The sequence below is a fragment of the Phaeoacremonium minimum genome (assembly GCF_000392275.1).
Source record: "Phaeoacremonium minimum UCRPA7 unplaced genomic scaffold PA7_03_scaffold_348, whole genome shotgun sequence".
Taxonomy (NCBI): Eukaryota; Fungi; Ascomycota; class Sordariomycetes; order Togniniales; family Togniniaceae; genus Phaeoacremonium; species Phaeoacremonium minimum.
Genome location: NW_006921252.1, coordinates 378,380 through 401,063, shown reverse-complemented (window position 1 = coordinate 401,063; position 22,684 = coordinate 378,380). Strand labels below are relative to the sequence as shown.

Sequence of the window (22,684 nt, the reverse complement as noted above, 5' to 3'; positions counted from 1 at the left end):
CGTTGAGCTGGCCAATGTGTGCCTCAGGCCGCAAGATCCTTCCGGGTGCGAGTGGATCACCTCCAAGGCCTAACCACCCGCGTACTAAGCTCACCCACGTGGGAGCTTGTAGAGCGCTGTCTTACCAGGAGTAACATCACTTAGCCTTACCGTGCTCCACCGGTTTAGCAACTCCACTGAGCATCAAAAGACATGCGTCTCTATGCTTCACTGAGCGTCTAGTGAGCAATATGAAGCAAGAGAGCATGTCTCAGGCCAAATGTTTGAGTGATAAGTCCGGTAGTCAGTGCCTATTTCATGGCGAGGTAGCATTGGTAGGTCAGTCATTGTTTGATGGCTCAGCCACAAGCTTTATCATACACACTTTGACTTCAAGGTTGAAGTAAAGTCACTATCAGCGGTTGGCCAGCACACACCTCCAGCTAAATGCACATTGCAGCCTCAGCCTCAGCCTCACCAGGGCAGCCTCCCAGGCCTACCACTTGGGTTGGAACGAGGCAGAATTCCAGGTTTGGGGAAGGTGGGTCAGTGGTGCCTTTCTTGGACCTTCTCTTTTTCCAAACTTTCCTTGTACACTGTTCTTGATCCTTCCCCAGATTTCGAGGTGAGACCTTACAGCTTCAACACACCATCAGTTGAGATGCTGGCTGCCGAGTCGGAGCCCACTGCCTTCCTGTTTTCATCCCGATGACCTCAAGGTGAAGGGAGGTATCATCACTCGGCAGCAGTCAGAGTCTACAGCACTAAGCCGTCTCAGAACAAGCCCTGCCCAGAGTTCCGTTCCGGCCTTATTTCGCATTCCAGATTCTGGATATCTTGACAGGACGGCAAACCGTTTATTACACTATCTGTTCATCCCATTACCCGCACTAGTTTTTCACCCCGTACAAGCCTTCCAAAGATGGCGGTGATCGAGGATTTCAAGCTCGAGGCGGGCGTCAAAATCAATGGGAGCACAGCGCCCGAATATGATGATCCTGACGGGGGGGAGGGAGACGGGGAGTTTCCTATCCGTTGTAACAAGTACATCGAGTGTATCGATGGCGCCGAGTTCTCGATCTCTGCAGGCTTGACTGGCGAGTATTCTTGGCTGAATCAGGGAGCAGACCATGGTCTCGTTTTCCACCTTTCTGCCGATGGCAAATATGTTACAAACAAGATTTGCGGGCGAAAGGCTGTTTTGCAAAACACCTGGTCGACCGAATTTAGAGGCCATGTGAAGCACAGCGAACACGGTCCCTCGCTGCTTTGTAAATTCAAATTTGCGCCTTTACACAAGGGTGAGATTCTCCGCCCTTATCAATGCATGCACCTCTAATAACCAAAAACCAGTGGACGACACTGACAAGAGTCGCGTGAAGCAAGATATCAAGCGTGCCAAGCATCTAGGCTTGATCGAGGTCAAGATCAGTAGAATTGAAGTGGGCGAAACGCTTCCAAAGCTCTTCGCTCAAGACAAACAAATTGCGGAGTTCTCGATCGCCGAAAAAGCACTGAAAGGCCGCGCTGTCTCACACGGAACAAGGTGATTTCCCCTAACTTATTAGTTGGCAAATTGAAAACTAACCGAATCAGCTACTCTGAAGCAGTCCCGACGGAGAAGTCGAGGACGGTAGATTGCGTCTATATTGACAATGACCCTATCGCAATTTTTACTTTCAAATATCGATCACGGGGTGCGTACCACAACTGGTAGAGGAGCTGGCAGCTGAGAAAATTGCTAATCATTGTTCAGAGGCTCTGAAGGAAGAAATGATCATCCCTCGATCTCCAAGTCCAGACCTTCAGCTTAATGGGCTCGCTGCCGATGAGATCGCCCGCCTAGCAAAAGAAAGATTGGCTCAGATCAAGGTATGATAAATCGTCATTTCTAACCAGTACAGGCTAATTATTGCCGTCAGGACGAGAGATCATCGAAGCGCCGAAGATCGGTCAAGAGTGAACACGACCAGTCGTATGATTTGACGGGCGATGCCGGGCCCAGTCGGCCATTGAAGATCTCAAAGCGTGATGGTGGCAGAGATCTAATTGATCTCACGGATGACTAAGACCTCCAGATGATGATGAGGAGCGGCCAGCTGTACCTCCTATCCTCACTGTGCTTGCGGCTTTGTCGTGTACATCTAGGCTTAATTTGCCTACCAACCTCCAAGTTGTTCATTCACGCATGGATGATTCATCCCCCCCAAAAACAACATGAGTCCTTCTGATTTCAACGATTCTTGCACGACGAGGCGAAGGGGCAGCATCTCACGGCTTTCGTCACATAGTTTTTCTATTATGATTCAGGACCTTGACGCAATTTTCCTAACGGAGTACGTTCCTTGTGGTTTTGTTGGTATTACGAAGAGATACCCCATTGGGATTGCTTCTTTTCCATGTCAAATCTGACGCTCGATTTGCTTTGCGAGCGTATATTGTAGCCTGTCTGTTTAGCGGCAGTTTAATTACTTTAATTACATGTGATTGATCATCCTAGACTCCTTTCTCCCACCAGGCATGCAAGATTTCATCAACCGACAATGCAATAATGTGTCACCAGCGCCAGCGGACTTAGTCGAAGTTAGTGTAATAACCGTGAGAAGGAGAACACCCAACGACGATGCCCAGGCCTTGGCTTCCTATCACAGTAGCCAACTCATTGGCCCATCTCATGCATCTGCCCTCGGTGGTTTGCGTTGTAATCAGATGCTCCCACAACATTGCCCCCGGCCTCGTAAACTGGACTTTGTTGCGCCTGCTGTAGACCTGTCTGCCCAGGATAGAATTGCTGATAACTCGGCGCTGTTGACACCGGACTGCTTGGAAGCTGACTGATCCGATGACCGTCTGACAATGGCGATGTGTTGCCAGTAGGATCTGACGCCTGTCCCGGCACCACGCCAGGAGAGTATTGCCCTTGTTGCTGCATGCCCTCCTGGCCGGGGACGAAGTAGCCTCCTTGGTACCCCTGGGGATACTGATTCGGAGACGCCCCGAACTGCGGCGCACTAGGCGGGGTTGGTGAGACGTAGTTCTGGGCGTAAGGTACTTGCTGGCCCATTTTTGAAGGATCTGGCTGTCCGCCGTAGTAGGTTGCATGGTTTGAGGGTGGTGGCGGCTGCTGAGCCATCGGCGGATAGCTTGGTTGCTGAGGCTGGGCTGGTGGCTGCTGAGCTTTCTTCTTGTTCGATCGTAGGACGAAGAAGATTCCGAATAGCAATAGGCCTAAAACAGCAAGACCCCCTACCACGCCTCCTACGATTGCGCCGACCGGGGTAGATGAGCCGCCACCCCCTGACGAAGCAGCGGTTGTGGTCGATGTTATGATGCTACTCGTGGACGATGAAGAAGAACTCGATGTAGTGGTACTGGTTTCCGTTGAGCTCGACGGCGTCGTGAGTGGTATGCTGCTTGACCCTGTGAGGACTAATTCTCGGAAACTCCTGCCATCTGTCTCCCCGCTATAGGTGGTTGAAGCCACCATAGGCACCGAGATGTTTCGCGAATTGCAGAAATAGTCTATTATGTCCCCATCAAAGGAAATTGTGTTGCAAAACTTGGCGGTCGTATCGGTGCTGATCCGCTGTTAGTCCCAGACGTTCTTGAAGGATGTTTCTCGATTAGAGTGCTCATACCATTTAGCATAGAACGTGTTTGTTAAACAGTCACTGTCACATAGACTCGACGAGGACATCTGGTCATAATCGTAACAAGTAACTCGGAAGCCACAATCAGTCGTGTCACAGCACCCAACAGCCCCGGGCAAGCTGCCCGTAGCTGTCATGAAGACACAAAGGTCCGTCTCCCCATTGCAAGTATAATATGCGCCTTTGCACGTTAGCATTTTTGCTGAGGATAGACCGGGGAGGAGATAATCTCACTTGACAATCCACTAACATAACCACATGTATTATCAGGTGCTACAAGAAATGTCTCGTCGGTACTCGAGGCCTGCCTCCTTCGAAGCTCTTTGAAAATTGGAGGTCTAGTCGGTCGCGGGCTTTGCGCATTGGTCGGGGTCACAACAGCATCTGTAGCCTCGGGACCGGGAAAGATAAGAGCTTGGATAGTTGCGCCAAACGCGGCCAGCATATAAACGCTTGCCCTTCCCATGGTCAAGAAAATGAGCGACAATGAGATAAGAGACTACAAGATCCGCCAATTCTCGGAGACATTGTTTTTACAAACACAAGGACCAGCAGAACTGGCGTCATGATCCCACTTGGGGGCATGCTGCCTATGTAGCTTAGGAGACTCGGAGGAAAAGAAAGCCCACCTTACTCCAGACGCCTCTGGGCACAACCCGCTCAGCCTTAGACCATTCCCTTTCCAATATTAGACTGCCACAGGCACCTTGAGGAGATGAGCGGGCAGATATGCAGCCAATTGTCGGGCGTGATCATCCCAGAGGGGTGTGGCTTGCAGTAGCTGAAAAGACCTGGCTGTGTGCCCTGGGCCATGGGTTGATCGCCAAGACTCGCCTTCCCTGGCGTTACAATCAGTAGTGCTGTGCTGTTCTGTTACATACATCTTGAGCCTCGTGTTATATCTGCCTTAGCTGTCTTGAGACAACCTAACAAACGGAAGCACGGAAGCCACATATTGGATGAGCCGTAAATATTGGATACATCGTGGCGTTGTTGTCGACTTGAATCTGCTCGTGACTTCAATCTAGCATATAGCTAATAGTGACGACTGAGCGCACTTAGCAGTCGATAGAATAGAATAATATCGGAATATTTCACACAAGACTTGATTGAGCTAGGATGCAAAAAGAAAACAAAAGGAGCAGGAGCAAGTCAAATTTGACAGCTTCTCAGCAAAGGTCGCAATGGTGCAGTAGTGGCAAGAATGCACATATGAGGCGGTAATCAGCAAGACAGTTCCTCCGGGAGTGGATGATATCTACCATAGAAGCACTAACATTTGGTGGAACCCCACACCCGGGAGCTGCCACAGTCCCCACTAGAGCTCTGGACGCTACCTGAACGCCACTAATCCAACGTGCGCGACGCGCCTATACATGTAGCGATCCCAGCCAGCCAGACTTCTGCTCACTGACATCGCAGGTCGAGGTCGGACCGCTCAATGCCTCATGACCGATTTGCTACGCGTCCTGCCAACCTTCCCTGTTGGCCAGTATGCGAGCCTCATCCCCGGCCTGGAGAAGCACCAGGTGACAGTGAGCGACCTGCTCACTCTCGAGGTCGCTGACATTGGCAAGCGCACCCAGCTGCCTCTCTTGGATCTCAAGAGGCTTTGTAATGCCGTGTTGGGAGCACTTCACTCTGACCTCGGCGTCTCAGACAAGAAGACATCAGACAAAGAAAAAGACTCGCCCTCAAACAACAGGCCTCAAGAGCCTTTGCGACAGTCACCGGGAGACTTGAAAGCGGCGCGTTCTACTATCAGCACCTTAGATGAAACCCTGGACGCGGCCTTGGGCGGCGGCATCCCAACCGGCTACGTGACCGAGATCACAGGCGAAAGCGGCGCCGGCAAGACGCAATTTCTTCTCTCATTGCTGCTCGCCGTGCAGCTGCCTCCGCCATACGGGCTATCCCGGCCGGCATTATACATCTCTACCGAGGCCGCCCTCTCTACCCGGCGCCTATCTCAGATGTTAAATAACAACCCGCTCTTCAACACGGGCGAGACCCGCCCATCTCTTGACAACATCGTCAGCACCGCCACCCCGGACCTCGAGTCCCAGGATCACATCCTCACCTACCAGGTTCCCGTGGAGGTCGAGCGGCGCAACGTAGGCCTCATCGTGCTCGACTCCGTGGCCGCGAACTACCGGGCCGAGTTCGAGCGCGGCGGCTCGGGTCAACTGTCATCGAACATGGGTGCACGCAGCGCGGAGCTCGTGCGACTGGGCATGCTGCTCCGCGATCTGGCGCGCAAGTACAACCTCGCGGTCGTCGTGGCCAACCAGGTGGCGGACCGTTTCGGCACCGTTAGCCCGGTATCAGTCCTCCGCAACGCAAGCAGCCTCAGGAGCGGCAGGACGTCGACGCCCTACACATCTCACGTGAAGTTTTCGCAGGACAGCCCCCTCGCATCCCGGAGCAGACCTCCCGCCCAGCCTCTCCCGCCCGTCGAGCCGTCGTCCTCCATGGCCGACGCCCTCCCGCGGTCTAGCATGCCGGAGCCGGCGCCTCCGCCATCCACATACATGCCGCCCCCTCCCCCAGGGTCAGAGGACCTCGGCCCTCCCGCTCCGCCGGCGCTGATGCTCGACCATCAGCAGCGGTGGTTCACAGGGTGGGGCGACGACCCCTTCGCCTCGTACGCGCTCAAGACGCCGAGCCTAGGGCTGGTGTGGTCGACGCAGATCGCGTGCCGCATCGCGCTGTTCAAGAAGACCGCGTACGGGCTGTCGCGCTACAACGGCGAGGAGGACGAGGCCCGTGGCATGCCGACGCTTAAGATGTGGCGGCGGTGGATGAAGGTTGTGTTCGCGCCGCATGTGGCGGCTACGGGACCTGGGCTGGATGGCGCGGTGGAGTTTGAGGTCAATATGGGTGGATTACGGGCGGTGACCAAGGAAAAGGAGAAATGATTACTACGAGACCATGACTATATGGGGTTGGTATGAACCATAAAAATGCAAACACTTTGTATAGTATCATATCACATTTTGGTGAATTAGGGTATGCGGATGACCACAATGGTCAAATGGTGTTTTGATAGGATTGATATTCGCTACCCGTTCTATCTAGACCCATCCCTGATACTCATTGCCATGCAAATGCTAGAGTGTCGCTCGATGCTAAGGAAGCTAACACGCAAGAATCCCCTTGCGCCCATTGAGAGAAGGGTTATTTACTCGTACACCGTCTGTAGAGTTGTGCTACCTCGGATGAGGGAACTCGTCCTCCATCTGCAACCTCACGCCAACATTCATACTGATCAGCTCCTGGACTAGTAGCTTCGCAGCATACGGCATGGTCATCTGCGTGACCTCCCTTGTGCTCTTGCACGTCTGGCAGAAGCCTTTGTAGCCGAAGAGACCGCAACGCTGGCAGATGTCGATGTTGACTCCATCAGAGCTCGTCATGAGACGCTCCAGGAGCAGCTGGGAGGCGCCGTATGCAATCAAGCAATCACGCTCCATCTCTCCTAGACGCAGACCACCATCTCGAGATCGACCTTCCGTCGGCTGTCTTGTCAGGATGGCGCGAGGACCACGAGATCGAGAGTGCATTTTGTCTTGCACCATGTGCTTCAGGCGCTGGTAGTAGATCGGACCGTTGAAGATGTAGGCTTCTAGAGGTTCTCCAGTAATACCAGAGGTGAAGTAGTCCTTGCCTTCCCAGGAGAAGCCGTGTTCGACAAGGACTTTGGCCATGTCTTCAACTGGATGGGAGCGGAATGCGTCTCCATAGCCGTATTTCTTTCGGCCATGGACAATCGACGCTTTGCCGGTTAAGCATTCCAGCAACTTGCCGACTGTCATACGAGAAGGGAAACCATGAGGGTTCATGATAATGTCAGGAACGAGGCCCGTGTCGGAGAAGGGCATATCCTCCTGGTCAACTATGATACCAACCACACCCTTTTGGCCGTGACGGGATGAGAACTTATCACCAAGTTCTGGACGGCGAGTCTGCCTCGTCTGGACCTTGACAATTAAAGTCTCCTTCTCAGTCTGGGATACCATGACCTTGTCAATATAGGCAGGATCAGGTATGCGATAAAGAATAGACGAATCGCGGAAGTCATTTGGTCCTCTGTCAGAACCGATACCTGTTGTGCCGCAGTCTATCGGAGTCTCCTTCTTGATCATGACCTCCCCAGAATGGACCTTCCAGCCCACATTCGCAAGACCGTCTGCGTCCAGACACCCGTGCTTTTGAACTCGCGTGTTAGTCTTGGGATCGATCTCGGGAGGCCCGATGCGCTCTGCGCGTCCATTGGGGTATCTTTGCATTTCTGCAGTGTATTTTCGGAAGACTTGACAGCGGCCAAATCCTCTATCGCATGACGCCTTGTTCAGAACCAAGGCATCTTCAATATCGTATCCGGAGAAGGACATGACGACAACGGTTGCATTTTGGCCAGCCGGAAGTTTGTCGTAATGCACAAGCTCGATGGTCTTTGTGATGACCATAGGCCTTTGAGGGTAGACTAGGGTATATAGGAGTGTGTCAATTCTATTGAATTGATTGTAGGCAATAGCACCAATGGCTTGTTTACCCATAGCACATTGGTATGTGTTTCGCGGTGACTGATTGTGATGAGGGAAGGGAATAAGTCCAGCCACTGCTCCAAGAATGGTAAAGGGCTCAATCTCGACGTGTGTCGTACTCTGAGTAATCTCGTTCTCATATAAAGCAACAAGGGCATCGTTTTCTTCGTTGACATCGAGGTATTCCACGACACCATTCCTTAGGAAGTCATCAAATGTGGCTTTGCCCATCTGTAATAATCTCAGATGCTCGGGTTTGAGTTTTGAAGCTCCGTTCTTGACGATGATGTAGGGTCGGCAAATACGACCCTCGTCCGTAGCGATATGTACTTGGTTGAAGTGGGTGTTGACATTGATGCTGACAAACGGCGATATCCAACCTCGACGTCGCATTGTCCTGAATTTACCACAGAAACGCTTTGGGTGTCGAGTCATTGCAAATGGTGTACCGTTGACGTTGATCATGAAACAGCCCTCCTTGTGCATTTCTGAACCAGAGAAATTTCTCAGAGGCTCAACACTAGAGTCAAGACTGAAGATCCATCTCTTTACTGGCTCCTCATCGACATGAGTAGTGATATGCGTCATTAATGCCAAGTTCTTCACCAAACCACAAGCCTCTCCTTCAGGGGTATCGGAGGGACACAACATGCCCCATTGCGAAGGTTGCAAAGCTCTTGGACCACTGACTTTTCGGGTCTTCTCGAATTGACTGCTGATACGAGTCATCATGCCGAGGGCACTGATATAACTCAATCGACTCAAGACGTGGGTGACACCAGCTCTGTTCATATTGAATCGCTTCACACTCCAATTTCCAGTCTGGATCGCACGGTTCATACCGGCCGAGATGTGCCCGCCTGATGCGCTGATAGAGTTCAGGGGATCAAAGGCGACCGCCTTGTTGGGTTTCTTGAAAAACTTGTCGATGTTCATACGAAGGTCGACGAGAAACTTCTTGAACAGATCCTCAAAAAGGAGTGACAGAAGCTGGCCAGCCAACTCAAGTCTCTTGTTTCCGACGAAATCACGATCATCGACCAATTTTGGGTCATGTGCCGCCATCAAAACTCGGCGGACCATCATTGCGACATAGATAGCTTTGGGATAAAAGTCTAGTCCTTCGATAGGAACGTGGGCGATAATGATATTTGCCAATGCGTCAAGGCCTTCTTCCACATTGTTCCTCCTAGCTTGCATACCGGCCTGTGGTTTGTTTCGTGTGCCCATCTTCACACGAGCACCGATGTACTCAAGTGCTTGTTGCTGGGTGAATACACCGGCTTTGGTCGCTTCGTCGAAGTTTACCACAAAATCATCCTGGTAGCGTCCATCGGAGCCGGCGGCAAGTTGCATGATCTCATAATCAGACAATCCGCCGAGGGCCTTAAGAACGATGATAATGGGTATGTTCTCCACTAGTACGTTGTGCTGTAGCGCTATGCGATCCTTCTTTAGTGTGACATATGTCTTGGACTTTCTCTCGTGTGTCGAACTGGTGACGGACGCAGAGATGATATTGTTCTTTTCGTCGGCCTCCACAATGACACGGTTCTTGCTCAGCTGCTCCTGAATGAGAATGACCTTCTCCGTCCCGTTGATGATGAAGTAACCGCCCGGGTCAAGGGGGCATTCGTTCATTACCTCCATCTCTGAGTTGGAGGCCCCGTGCAGACAGCATTTTGAGCTCTTAAGCATGACAGGTATCCGTCCAAGAATAATATTCCGGCGGATGACCTTCTTCCTGTCTCGCATGAATGCAATGTCGACGACCATCGGAGCAGCGTAGGTCATGTCTCGCAGGCGACATTCCATGGGTGTGACGTCGTTGTGGGCCTTAACGTCGCTGAAGTCTGCCCGGGTCGGCCGCTCGACACGAATGTCTGTGAACTCGAGGAAGAAGTTTTTGTCGACATCGCTTCGGATTGTTCGGTTCGCCTTGACAATCTCCTTGATCTCGTGATCTACGAAGAAATTGTAGGAGTCGATGTGCCTGCAATTCGATTCATTAGCCCGATATCTCATTGAGCTCCAGGCGACTGATGAAAACATACTGTTTGACGAGACCTGTGGGTTATAGGAGTTAGCTGGAGTGATTTGGAAAGAATGCGCTTGGTTGATCACTCACCCTTTACTTTCAAGAACGCAGGGAGAAGCTGGTACTTGTCGTCCTTGGTGGAGATGGGGTCTGTCAATGCCTTGCCATTGTAGAAGGGCTCTAAGAGAGCCTCGAAACCGTCGTCCATCATCGGCATTTTCGCATTGTGGCCGTGCTCATTTTTTCCACGTTCCAGATCTGTTGATGAAGCTATCAAAATATTTTTGGAGTGACTCTACGGCAGCCCCGCGAAGAAGCAGCTTATCGATAAGAGCTAAGCTAGTGGAGTCGACATGTGGTTTGGAGGGTTGGCCACGACCATGTAAACCTTTAAGCTTCCCACGCATCCAGGGAGACTTTTAATTAAGTCCCCTAAAGCAGTTGTCTGTCACCTGAAGAAAGGGCACATGCCAATGCTGCTTAATACTTGTTGTCATAATTATCGCTTCAACTTAATAAGAGCTTGAATCAGTGGTGCTTATGCAATGAATAGCTTCTTATGTTACCAGGAGTTTATGTTATACTACTACGAATGATGCTAAAGCAGGATGTTGTCAAGCCAGGCATGATTCACAACAAGCTGGTGGATGGGAAGCCTTGGCAGTCATTCTCAGGACATACCTTGAAGCATCCCGAAATGTTTTCCACCTATGCTCTATTTCTCAAATACAGATGTTGACTTGGACTTGCTTCATGTTGTGTGATAATTCTAGCATACCAGGTGGTTTTCCGTTCGCGCAAGTTTTAAGTAAATGGAAGGAATGCGTACTGGTCCTCTCGTCTTTGCATTTGTATAATCACCAATGTTTTTGTAGCTCAAAGTGCTGCCAGCATCTTTATTTTTAGCTTACCTGCCCTTGCAGCACCACCCCTCATTTGACCAGATGTGTTCAGGGGTCCTCCAGAGGCAGTGGCTTAGGGCTTGGACGAAGGAGGGAAGGCAACTATCAGTTTGGAAAGATGCAATTGTTGGCAGGACAGAGCGAGACCGCCCCCTAGTAATTGGATTGGGACACACAACTTCCCCGCAAGCCTGGATGCGTCCTCGTGCTTCCGATGCAATGCTGTGTTGGCAGACATTGAGGATTGCAAGCATTGTGCATACAGTAGGCAAAATGTGATCTATCCCCTGGCAACTTTTGTGCGAAGATGAGAGCGGCTGGTTGAGCCCTTGGAAGGTATACAAAGGGTCTCGCCAGCAACGATACTTACAGTTATGTCATCCCAGCGTCTAAAGCTTTCTGGAGATTTGGAAAACATCACAGAACAGTTATACGTACTGCTTATTTGCTAGGCAAGGATTGGATATCTCGGCTCGTTGCGTGCAGGACCGGCCACAAGAGCCTCCTCGACAACCCCCCACCCAGTGGAGTTGTCGTGTACATGGATGGACCGAGTCTAGACATTCTTCTCCAGGACATTCTGTGCTTCTTTAATTGATTGGTTTGAGCAATTTCTGGCCATGAGTCGTTTTTGTGCGCGAAGTCGGACATGCATGCGCGGGACTGTGGGATTGTTGTCGACTACTGCAGACCTTTGCTGTCGGTCTTCGTCGACCGACGTAACAGGAATGCCACTGATCGTCGCGAGGGTTTTGCGGTGGCATCGTCTCCCCCCACCTCCACCTCTGCCTCGATCCAATGCGGGACCTTAAAAGTCGGTGAAGGAGAAAAAAGAGACACGATGGGCCGTGGTGGCCCCTTGCCACTCAACAAATGACGGAGCCTCGACTAGCATCGTCCGTTTGTCGATGCGATGCTAGCACGGGCGCTAAGCTCTGTTAATCTCCTGCTCGACCATCGGGTCAGACTCCCGTCAAGGCAAATCCTGGGACGCGTACAGAGTCATAATAATGCCGAAGCCGTTCGGGCGGGGAAAAAGTCTTTGTTAACTACCTGCTGCGTAGTTCACCGCACAAGTGATGTCGACGGCGAGGGGAGTTGTCGAATGATTCAGCGGGCCGACTGTGCGGATGTCTAGACAAGACAAGAGAGCTGCATGCCAGGTCTCTACTATGTACAGTACCTACTTGGAGACCCAAGGTAGGTGCCTAGGTAGCATATGGTGAGCGTTTCGTAGCTGTGTAGGTAGTCAACGCCTGCGGGTGGAGCAAAGATTTTGTAGCCGCGCTAAGCCTCTGTTACAGCGGGCAACGATGAGTTTACTGTGTGCAAGGTAAAGCCTTGAAAGTGGTAAGAAAGGGGTTGGGTTGTTAGTGAGAAGCTAGGAGTGGGCAAGGTGCCGTTGCGGAGGGGCTACCTGGGTACCTCATGTTTGCTAAAGAGCCAGAAAGAACATGGATATGAAGAGGGTCCGTTCTTTGAAGACTCTTGCGCAAGGAGGGGCTCAGGGTAACTCAAAGTCGGCAATGGGCGGATGGAGAGCAACAAGAGCTTCCATCACAGAGATCTCGAAGCCCTGCCGCTTCTCATCGACAGTCTGGACGCAAACCGGCAACTGTGATCGCCTGCTTGATCTGCAGAAGGGCATCTTACCTCCAGCGTACTGCAGACAGAGGCAATGTTTGATAGTCGACAGGACCCATCTCTGTGGTCTTTGCCAGCTAGGCCGGATAAATGCACCTGCATACATGCTACTTGGGGAGGACAGCCACTCATGAATGTCCATCCCCACTCCACCAATTGTTGCCCGTCCATTATTGTTTGGGCTTGAATCCTGAGGAACTGTCGAAGACGCACGGCGCTACCAGAGTCCAGAGTCCAGACGGCTTTGGCGAGTTGCCATCGGCTCTGCTCAACCCGTCTGCTGATGATTCACGTATAGCGGGAGTCTGTCCAACGCCGGAGCATTTGAACCACGGATCCGAGATCTGCCTTGGTTGCAGCTCGTGTGTGGAAGACAATCAAAGTGTACGTTGGTCAAGCTACCTAGCTACTGTAGGTAGGTAGGTCATTGTTCTCGGGTACTTCTGCATGTAGATAGTCGGTACGCACGCATTACAGTCTCCTGCTGTCCTCTCTTCTCCTGCATGTGGTGTGACGACCGTGCAGGCGTGTTAGTCTGATACCAGACTCCCCCAACCCAAGCTCTTCCCAACCCGCTGGGTACAAGCCCATCCACGCCTCCACAAACGAAGGGCCTCACGAGTAGCTTGCTATCGCGGTTTCAGGTCCTCAAGCGTCCTGCAAGACACGAAGCGGCAGGAGGGGCTGCTCACAGGGCAAAGACGAGGTCCCATGGAGGGGTAAGGGGAATGGGGGCGCATATGGGCCGCATACACTTACATCAAGTTACCTACCTATTACTTACCGTAGGCCGAAGCTGGGTTGACCGAAACAGAAAGAGAGAGCACGGTTCATCCTGATCCCTTACCTTACCTGACCTTACCTTTACTTGCCTTCCCCGGCACCGAAAGGCGAGGACAGCAGTGCGTGCGCGCGCAGGAGCAAGCCTTGTAATATGTGACAGGAAGACATGCATGCCCACACCGCTGATGTGAGTCTTCGAATTCTAAGGATGTGCCAGCAACCGCAACCGCAACCGCAGCCACAAGAGACGACTAACAGTTTGGTCGCTTGCGTGTCCGGTCTGGATCGAATAGTCAGTCGTTGCTAGAGCGCCCGTCGACGGACGGATAGGATAGGGGCCGCGCTCTAACGGGTCCTTGGCCCCAACGCTGCTCACTCAAGGGTTCCATTGCTAAGGAGAGGTACGTACAAACGGGACACTACCTTAGCAAATAGCTCAGCACGAGCACGTTCCTCGAAGCTTGGGTGAATCATCCGTCCAATGTTCGCGTATCTGCCCTCTTTGAGCAGTTTGTTTCGAATCGTTGCCGTAGAGGATGGAGAGAGAAACAATTTAGACTTTTAAGAGTAGATAAGGTAGTCAATGCCAATGCCAAAATGCCAGAAGACCCAGAACCGTTTCGATCTTGCGCCGGTGTCTGACGTCGATGCGATACCCCGGCCCCCATCCATCCATCCATCCATCCATCCAACGGAGAAGCCTGCGTGCGAGCGTTGTCAAGTGCGGCAGAAGGAAGGAAAAGAGCGGTTACGGGCGTGTTAGTGCTGGGACCTGGTGCCCGTCTCTCTCGTGGGACCACGAGGGGAGGGTCAGAGGGTCCAGCCAGGGGTTCGCCCGCATCAGCACCAGCGCCAGGACTTACTCCTCCTCAGTACCTAGCACCAGTACCAGCAACAGCACCGCCGGAGGGCCGCCCCCCAGCGCCCGCACCCAGCCAGCCAGCCAGCCAGCCAGCATCTTTTCTGGCCTGCTTCCTCTTGAACCTGGAGTCTCCCTCCTCTCTTGCAACCCACGCTCATTATCCAGACTGCTTGCTCACCTCTCCTTGCTGCTCCTGGCTCTCCAGGGCGCAACGTGTGCCATATAGTTGTTTTTACCAGGTGAGTCGCCCCCTTTTTGTTGAGCTGTCCGTCTTGCTTGCATGCATCTTGGAAATGCGGGAAGCCAGCCCAGTCCCGTCCGTCGAGCCCCCGAAACGCCAAAGGTGATGCAGAGGGCGCACACCGCAAGTGCCACGAGCCTGCCTTAATGTAGGGTGGCGGACGAGAGCGTCAACCTCCTCTGACATACCTACATTACTACATTATCCTCCTCCCGAAGGGGTCCCCCTCTCTCCCCACCTCTGCGATCAGCAAGACCGCCTCGTCATCGCACTGCCAGAACCTCCTCTCGGTCGGCTAACTCATGTCTTCTCTCTTGCAGTATAATAGACCGGATCCGATAGCCAATTCGGCCGTGTACGAAAGTCGAGCGTTGTAGTTTGTACCTGAAATGGACTTCCGATCCCAGCAGTCTCCTCGAAACGAAGCCCCAATGAACTCTCTTGTCTCCCCTCCTCGGAATGGCACTCGCCTGCAACAGTCGGTGCCTTCCCACGACCCTCGATCGACCTTGCCTCGCCGCTTCACCACCGACTCGGGGCGTGTACCAACATTGTCTACTATTACAACCCAGCGTGGTCCAGAGCCGCAGGACTTCGCTGCCACACAGGTGCGTGCCGTGCAGCTGTCAAGACTTTGAACTGGACAACTCCTCTTTGCCGTGGCCCGGGCATTGTTCTGTGTTGTCGACACAAATGCACCATTGGATATAACTGACCCATTTCTTTGACAGGCTTTACAGAAAGTTCAATTGGTGAGTGTGTTGATGATGAGCTTCCAAAGACACTTGTTTCTGGAGCTCAACACCATCGACAGCGAGCTGTCAAACTCTCCATTGTGATACCCCCGCAATCAGCAACTTGAACTGACAAAGAAATAGCTAGAAAAGAAGCGGATGGAATATGAGAGGCTTCGGGAACAGAAGCGGCGGTTTGAGGCCGAGATGCAGAAGCTAGACCAGCAGCAGCGCCGAGAGGAGCTCGAGCTGGCACAGATGCAAGAAGACATCGGCAGGATGTCCGGCCATCAATCCGAGCCCACGACGCCACCTGAGTACCGTGAGACATCCTCTGGTTTCCCAACCATGTTCTCTCGTCCGAACCGGTACTCTACTTCGAGCCTGACATCTCCCCCGGGCTTGTATAATCGGCCCGGCCGATCTGGATCTCAACTTGCTTCACCGCAGTCTGGCATATTGCAGTCTCGTTTTGCCTTCGACGACCAGCTGCCCTCTCGCTCCGTTCCTGGATCGCGTAGAAACAGTGACGAAGACGAGAAGGAGGAGGCCATCCGCCAGGACCCTACCTCACATCGATCAGCTAATGCGTAAGTTGCTCCCCTCTGCCTAGTCTTCTGAAAAGCGCCTTCCTGTTTCGCTCGTCCGATATCAAACAGCTTTGATGCCTGTGAGTTCCGGGCTCCGGGCAAGCAGTGTTGGCGAAGTGGAGGAATAGAATTTCGTCAAGTTGCGTTCAGTATATCTGGATGAGGAAAGACAATCGACAGCTGCGCGTTGCCTCAAAAACCTGGCTGCTTCTATTGTTCTCCCCCATCTTCTATTGACGAACGCTTGACTCGATTTCAATAAGCCTTCTTCCCTTAGTTTCCCGTCCACAGTACTAAAGCAAGCAACGATTACATTATTAAGACGCACAGCTGTGTGCAATCGCTCACTTACCTCACCTATCACATACTTTATATCAGACCGTTTTCCTCCCCATCTTTCACCACCTTCCATAAACCTCAATCCCTACACTTCCCACTATCCCTCCAACGTACTTTCCTTTCTTTCCTCCTTTCCATCCTTACTGTTCGGCCTGGAGGATTCGAAAGCGAAGTTTCCCTGGGTTTAGCCTCTCGCCATACTTTGTAGAGACGGGAACTTCATCAAACTCTTGAACTATTCATCACTGCCTATCACAAAAACGAACTTGGCACTGACAACATCCGCTTTCAGCCTCAACCGGTATTCAATGCCCGTCACCAAGTCCCGATCAGGCTTTTACGATATCGGACTCGATCAAGCCAACACGACTCGCTTCCTCTTCGGAGACGACGATTCTGGAGCTGACGGCAAACTCTACGCTCAAGCCAATCCTGACGATAACTTCCCTACCCTTGTACGCCGCGAGGAGTATCCCAATATGGTAAGTCACTTGGCTTTCTTATATCACGTTCATACGGCAAGAGCTGCGCTTTGTGGTGGCCTTTTCAGGCTGTAAATTTGGCTCATTCCACTGCTGGAGCTCGCCCTTAGGCAGTTGCTCATCCAGATATTTGGCCTTATCTTCATCCGAAGTCTTTCCCAAAATTTTGCCTCAGCCCCTTTCCTCAACATCGCCTTAAAATCGACCTTGCGCATTTTGTTTTGCAAATATTGCAAGCAAAATTAATCTTCCTGTACACCCCAGCTTTCTTGCTCACTTCTTCATTGTGTACTCATCTTTCTTTGGCCCTGTTAACGCTTGTATTTCTTCTTAAGTTTTCCACGTCGTCTGCTGCACTGGACCTTGCCCAACCCCCTCCTGCTCTTGACGCGTCGTCGACTGGTTGGGGTAATATCCATCGCCACCGACCGCGGCAGAGCCTATCCACCACCAGTTCATCTCAAGCCAACGGAGGTGTATCTCTAACTTCTGCCCAGACTAGCACAACCACAGACGTATCGACCATTGGAGGTCGACCTGCTTCAATCCGCCATTCTCTGGAGATGAAGCCTATCGACATGAAGTACTACGAGAATGCCTCTGAGGCACCTGCCACCACAAACCACATTCTTGCGACTCCTCCCAAGTTGCAGTCATCCTTCTCCGCCAACGACATTCCCACTGTCAAGAACGTGTCAGGTCAGACGGTGATGACGGGGAACACCACAACTAACCATGCCGCCCAGCAGCACCTGCATAACCATAATGCAAGCATTGGCCGGATTCCAGCTGGTGCTGTGCCTAACCGTCACAGCCGCGAGCTTTCTGCAGACAATAACATGGCTGCTCGCGAGTCGATTGGTGGGTACCCGTCCATTGGCTCAACCCTCCAGGCCAACGCTGCTCCTTTTGGCCCCGTCACTCAGGCTCAAGTCCCTGCGACATCTGCGCCAACTGTGACCTCTCCCGCGCCTGTCTCGGCCTACAACAATGGCTTTTACGGCGGCTCTGGCTACAATGCACCGAACGGCGCAAATGGGGCGAACTACGGCCTCCCCCTTCTCACAATGAATATGCAGGGCTTGTCACTCAACGGCGGCGGCAACCTGTATTCCCCTCAGAACTACACTGGCTACGGTGCTGTGTATGCTCCCCCGCAGCAAGCTCCGCGTGACAGCCAGGCCCGTATCATTCAGAATCGACGACAGATGGACAACGAGGGTAAGTTGAGAGTTATGTCACTGCTGCAAGTGTTCTTGGCTAATCCACCCCTAGCAATGAGTCGCTATCAAAACCTGCCCCTGGAGTCCGTTGGTGGCACTATCTACGACCTTTGCAAGGACCAGCATGGTTGCCGCTACCTTCAGAAGCAGCTTGAGAACCGCGTTCCTGAGCAGGTGCACATGATCTGGCTGGAGACTAACCAGCATGTCATAGAGTTGATGACAGATCCGTTCGGTAATTACTTGTGCCAGAAGCTCCTAGAGTACTGCAATGACGAGGAACGTACTGTCCTCATCCAGAATGCCGCCGCGGATATGGTGCGCATTGCCTTGAACCAGCATGGCACTCGAGCTCTCCAGAAGATGATCGAGTTTGTGTCTACGCCGGAGCAGGTGTCGCTCATCATCGAGGCTCTTCGATACCGCGTCGTGGAGTTGATCCAGGATCTCAACGGCAACCATGTCATCCAGAAGTGTCTCAACAAGCTCAGTGCTCCTGATGCCCAGTTCATCTTCGACGCCGTCGGCAATAACTGTGTTGACGTCGGAACGCATCGACATGGATGTTGTGTCTTGCAGCGCTGCATCGACCACGCTTCTGGAGACCAGAAAATCTGGCTCATCGCGAAGATTACCGAGCACGCTGTCACCCTTGTCCAAGACCCTTTTGGCAACTACGTCGTTCAATACATCATTGATCTCAACGAGTCAAGCTTCACTGAACCTGTTGTTCACATGTTCCAGGGCCGCATAGGCCAGCTCTCGCGCCACAAGTTCAGCTCCAACGTCATTGAGAAATGCCTTCGTTGCGCTCAAGATCCGTCCAAGGACATGATTGTGGAGGAGCTCTTGGCTCCTGGCGAGATGGATCGTCTCCTTAGAGACTCGTTCGCCAATTACGTCATCCAGACTGCTTTGGACTATGCTACCCATTACCAGAAGACTCGCCTTGTTGAGACCATTCGCCCGATTCTTCCGAACATTCGATCAACTCCTTATGGTCGTCGCATCCAGGCAAAGATCCAGACTTATGATTCCAATAGTGGAAGAAGCAGCGGTCAGGTTACTCCCTCGGATACCACTCAGGGTCAGATTCCTCTACGACCAAATCACAACCGTGCCATGTCCAACACGTCCATCCTGCCTACTGGCGGCTTTACCAACGGAATGAATGGTGGCATGGCCAACCGCGCTTCACAGTCAAACTATCCCGCCAGTGCTGTGTTGACTGTCCCCCCGCCGCAAACTCCACGTGGCCCTCAGTATGCACCTCCTCAGTTCCCTCGCGCTGCTCCTGGTCTCCCTGCCACAGACGGAGAGGCTCCGCCGCAATGGGTCTGAGGCCCTTTGCCCTGCAGGACCTTGGTACGATAGTGAACGCGCTTTCTTATTCAATTTCCTCACGTCTTGTCTTCGATTGGACACATGCTCATCAAGGAACGTAACGTCATGCAACCCAGTCACGGCTTTTCCTTTCTTGTAGTTCTCAACATCAGCATGATCTCGTCAGGACGACTCACATACAACCTATCATACCACGACAACCTCATCATCGATCGAGCTTAAGCATCTGGGACCTCCTAGATTGCTTTGTTGTACACTATGCGCTCGACGATGCTGGCGAGGACTCTTTCCATGAGAATGCTTTGTTTCTGGCTGCCGTTTTGGGAGGAATGGCAGCCATTTGCAGAGAATTCTCATTTGTAACGTGTATTCGGTTCACACGGACAAGGCATAGACGACTCAAAAATTCCACTTTCTCCTTTGTCTTTTTTGGTATCTAAGGAACGGGCTCTACTTTAGAGCAGCTGAATTTCACGACATGATCTTGACATCCTTGCAGCGGTCGCAGCATGCATCATAATGATCACCACGAACCTCAACGATTAGCAACGTTTTCGGGTGTTACGCAACGTTGGTTGATCGGCGGAGCGGCCTTGGGCTAGCTGAGAGTTATTTCACTTGCCCATTCTCAACTGCCAGAGCTTTTGCCACACCTTGGAGTATTCACTAGGATAGCATCCATCGTGTTGATTCTCAACCATTTGGAAACGCCTGGGCTCTGCTGAACAAGGAAACGGGGCACGACTTTTTTTTCCTTTCGCTTTTCTTCTTCTCGGATTGGCATTTCATTTCTTGCGATTGGCATTCTACATCCGCATGGCCTTGGCGCCCGTTCACCAAAAACAAACAAGCTTAGCATTTGCAAGGCTTTGGAGGACTAGGTGCAAAGCTGAAGACGTTGGGTCTGGGGTTTTTGGCTGCGGGAGGATGTGGCTGAAGTGAGCATGGAAATCTGGGACCCACCCCCTTTTCACCTTCGCACATAGACGCCATAATATCTTCCTGTACATTTGCGGTTTTCACTTCGCAACACCCTCACACTGCACCATCTTACACTTTATGGCACTTGCGGTTTTCGAGCTCATCGGGGGGTTTTAGAGGGCTTTGGGCATTTCAGTCCATCTTCGAGTCATAGATCGACAATATCTTCTGTTGGTCTTTTGATCTAGATGGCTGGATTTGCTATTCATAGAGTTGCTCTCGCCGTGTATTCAGACAGAACAAAAAAAGATAGTCAATCCGCAATGGAACGATTAAAAGTAAACTCATGGCCCCTTTGCTTCGCAAGTGACAGTGATTTGTAGCATGCATGCTCGTTACTTTTTTTTCCGTCAAGTATGGGAGACCTGCTGTTTGCGTCTCGTATTGTTTTTGAAACAGTGCATAGCCCTAACTCAATCACAAGTCGTGTTTGCGGGCAGATTTGGAGACTTCGTATACTACAGGGTGAAGTAGGCGTGAAGATTGGCGGTGAGGCTCAGGGAGACTAAAAGGGGCTAGAGACTGGTGGACGGACCGGCGCGTCAGATGTGGCCCCTTCTCATTATGGAGTCCATACCTCTGAGTCTAAGTTTGTCTGGATGTTCTCATGTCCCACGATTATAAATTTTTCAAGTACAACTCAGCGAGCTTGGTCCTGGAGGGAAAGCAGCTTCCGGTATGATGGGGCAAGGGGGGTTTTCACGCCAGTTAAAATCTTTCAACATGGCGAAACACTCAAGAGGCAGAATTGGTCAGGCAGCGTTTTTATGATATGGGCATTTCTTTTCATGCCATCATTCGTCAATTTTGATTTTTGTACTATCAACGCCCAAGGCCAGCCGTTGTCGCCAGCAGCCGCAATACCCATGCTATACTCGAAGAACCAGGTTTCAGATCCCTTTCCGTCATGACGTGCCTCGAAAAGAACCTCCAGAGCCTCGCGATGAAGCGCCACGGGCGCCCACCGTTTACCGGTATCTCCAGAGAGACAGGGTGTTGTGCTTCTTCCAGGTCTTTCTGCGGCCGGCCTGGGTCTTGGAGTAGCGGTGGCCCTTGTTGAGACCACGGGATCGCTTGCCAGTAGCAGTGAGACCACGGGCCTCGCGGTGCTTGTGGACGGGGTTGACGATCCAGTTGATGCGGGGATCGCGGCGGATGGCCTTGTGTTGGGGGTCGACGAGGATGACCTCGTAGTACTTGTAGGTCGAGTCCTGGTTGATCCAGTAGGAGTTCAGGACGCGCAGGTTAGCGCAGCGACGGCCAACACGCTCCTCGGCGGTGGCCTTGAGAGATCGCTGGTACTTGAGCTGGTTCACTCCCTGGTTGGTGGGCTTGCCTGTTCGAGAAAATAACGTTAGCTGCTATCCTTTCGTTTCGCTCCAGACCCGACCAGAACTGTCGAGGGCGAAAACGTACCATAGGTGGCACCCTTGGGAACGGGCTTCTTGCGGCCACCACGGCGGACGCGCACGCGGTAGATGACATAGCCCTGCTTGGCCTTGTATCCCAGGCGGCGGGCCTTGTCGGGGCGGGAGGGGCGAGATGCGCGGTGGATAACGTTCAATTGACGAAGCTATATTGATGCACTCTCAGCAAATGTTCAACGAGTGTATAGCAAGGACGAGGTTAAAATCTTTCGCCATTGCGACACAGAGGTCTGCATGCAAGCGAGAAGAATAACGCTCGTCCACAGAAAAGCCAATTGCAATTGTGATCGGTGTTCAACATACTTCCCAGCAGCGGACTCGAAGAAGGAATCGCAGTACATCGGACTGCTTTCGCTTCTGAAGCTCCTCGACGTACTTGAGGGCACCCATTTTGACTGTAGTAGAGAATGTATATGTTAGCTGGATATCTCCTCGAGATCGTGGACGGAGAGAGGGAGCATCAGTATACGCACCAGTTTGGCGATGGGTTTGTCGGTTGGTGTTGCGAAATGTTCGGTCGAAGGAGAATGAGAATTTTCTGGGAAATTTCAGTGGCCCGCTGGTTGGAGGTGGCTAGCGACTTCAACCCTAAGACGGGGACTTGCGCTAGATGTTTCAGTGGGTCTACAAAGGATGATCCCTCGTGACATATCACATGACTCAGTCTGTCTCTTTAGTTGGGCCGCTTCTCCATCGAGAATCACTCAGACGCGACGCCGCTTAGATATGGTCCGTGCTCCTCTGCTCCACGAGCACAGCGGCATGATGGGAGCTGGGACAGGGGTTCAACCAACGACATCCCACTCTGATATCGAAGCCCCGTCAAGACATCGACCCTACGAATCGGCTTGCAGACACATTTCAAGCAAGAGATGGTATGATTCTAGCTCCTTCACTTGCCGAAACGGCGTGAGAGTC

General features: G+C 52.1%; 5 protein-coding genes across 5 annotated transcripts; 3 read left to right on the top strand and 2 right to left on the bottom strand.

Moving 5' to 3' along the window:
* Positions 1-901: 901 nt before the first annotated feature.
* Positions 902-2,048, top strand: UCRPA7_4505 (hypothetical protein; the record flags this gene model as incomplete). The annotated part of the gene is made up of 5 exons (XM_007917043.1): positions 902-1,280; positions 1,333-1,525; positions 1,576-1,676; positions 1,736-1,851; positions 1,902-2,048. 5 exons carry the CDS (start codon positions 902-904, stop codon positions 2,046-2,048), a joined length of 936 nt encoding a protein of 311 aa, XP_007915234.1.
* Positions 2,049-5,077: 3,029 nt separating this feature from the next.
* On the top strand, positions 5,078-6,547 carry UCRPA7_4504 (putative dna repair protein rad57 protein; the record flags this gene model as incomplete). The annotated part of the gene is made up of 1 exon (XM_007916995.1): positions 5,078-6,547. The coding sequence occupies one exon, from the start codon at positions 5,078-5,080 to the stop codon at positions 6,545-6,547; it is 1,470 nt and encodes a 489-aa protein (XP_007915186.1).
* Positions 6,548-6,838: 291 nt separating this feature from the next.
* On the bottom strand, positions 6,839-10,431 carry UCRPA7_4503 (putative dna-directed rna polymerase iii subunit rpc2 protein; the record flags this gene model as incomplete). Its single annotated transcript, XM_007917027.1, has 3 exons — positions 6,839-10,169; positions 10,231-10,243; positions 10,305-10,431. The coding sequence occupies 3 exons, from the start codon at positions 10,429-10,431 to the stop codon at positions 6,839-6,841; spliced, it is 3,471 nt and encodes a 1,156-aa protein (XP_007915218.1).
* A 4,646-nt stretch (positions 10,432-15,077) lies between these two features.
* On the top strand, positions 15,078-19,355 carry UCRPA7_4502 (putative rna-binding protein; the record flags this gene model as incomplete). The annotated part of the gene is made up of 6 exons (XM_007917022.1): positions 15,078-15,254; positions 15,378-15,398; positions 15,525-15,970; positions 16,602-16,791; positions 17,289-18,012; positions 18,067-19,355. 6 exons carry the CDS (start codon positions 15,078-15,080, stop codon positions 19,353-19,355), a joined length of 2,847 nt encoding a protein of 948 aa, XP_007915213.1.
* A 1,952-nt stretch (positions 19,356-21,307) lies between these two features.
* Positions 21,308-22,156, bottom strand: UCRPA7_4501 (putative 60s ribosomal protein l15 protein; the record flags this gene model as incomplete). The annotated part of the gene is made up of 3 exons (XM_007917017.1): positions 21,308-21,675; positions 21,756-21,912; positions 22,070-22,156. 3 exons carry the CDS (start codon positions 22,154-22,156, stop codon positions 21,308-21,310), a joined length of 612 nt encoding a protein of 203 aa, XP_007915208.1.
* Positions 22,157-22,684: the final 528 nt, after the last annotated feature.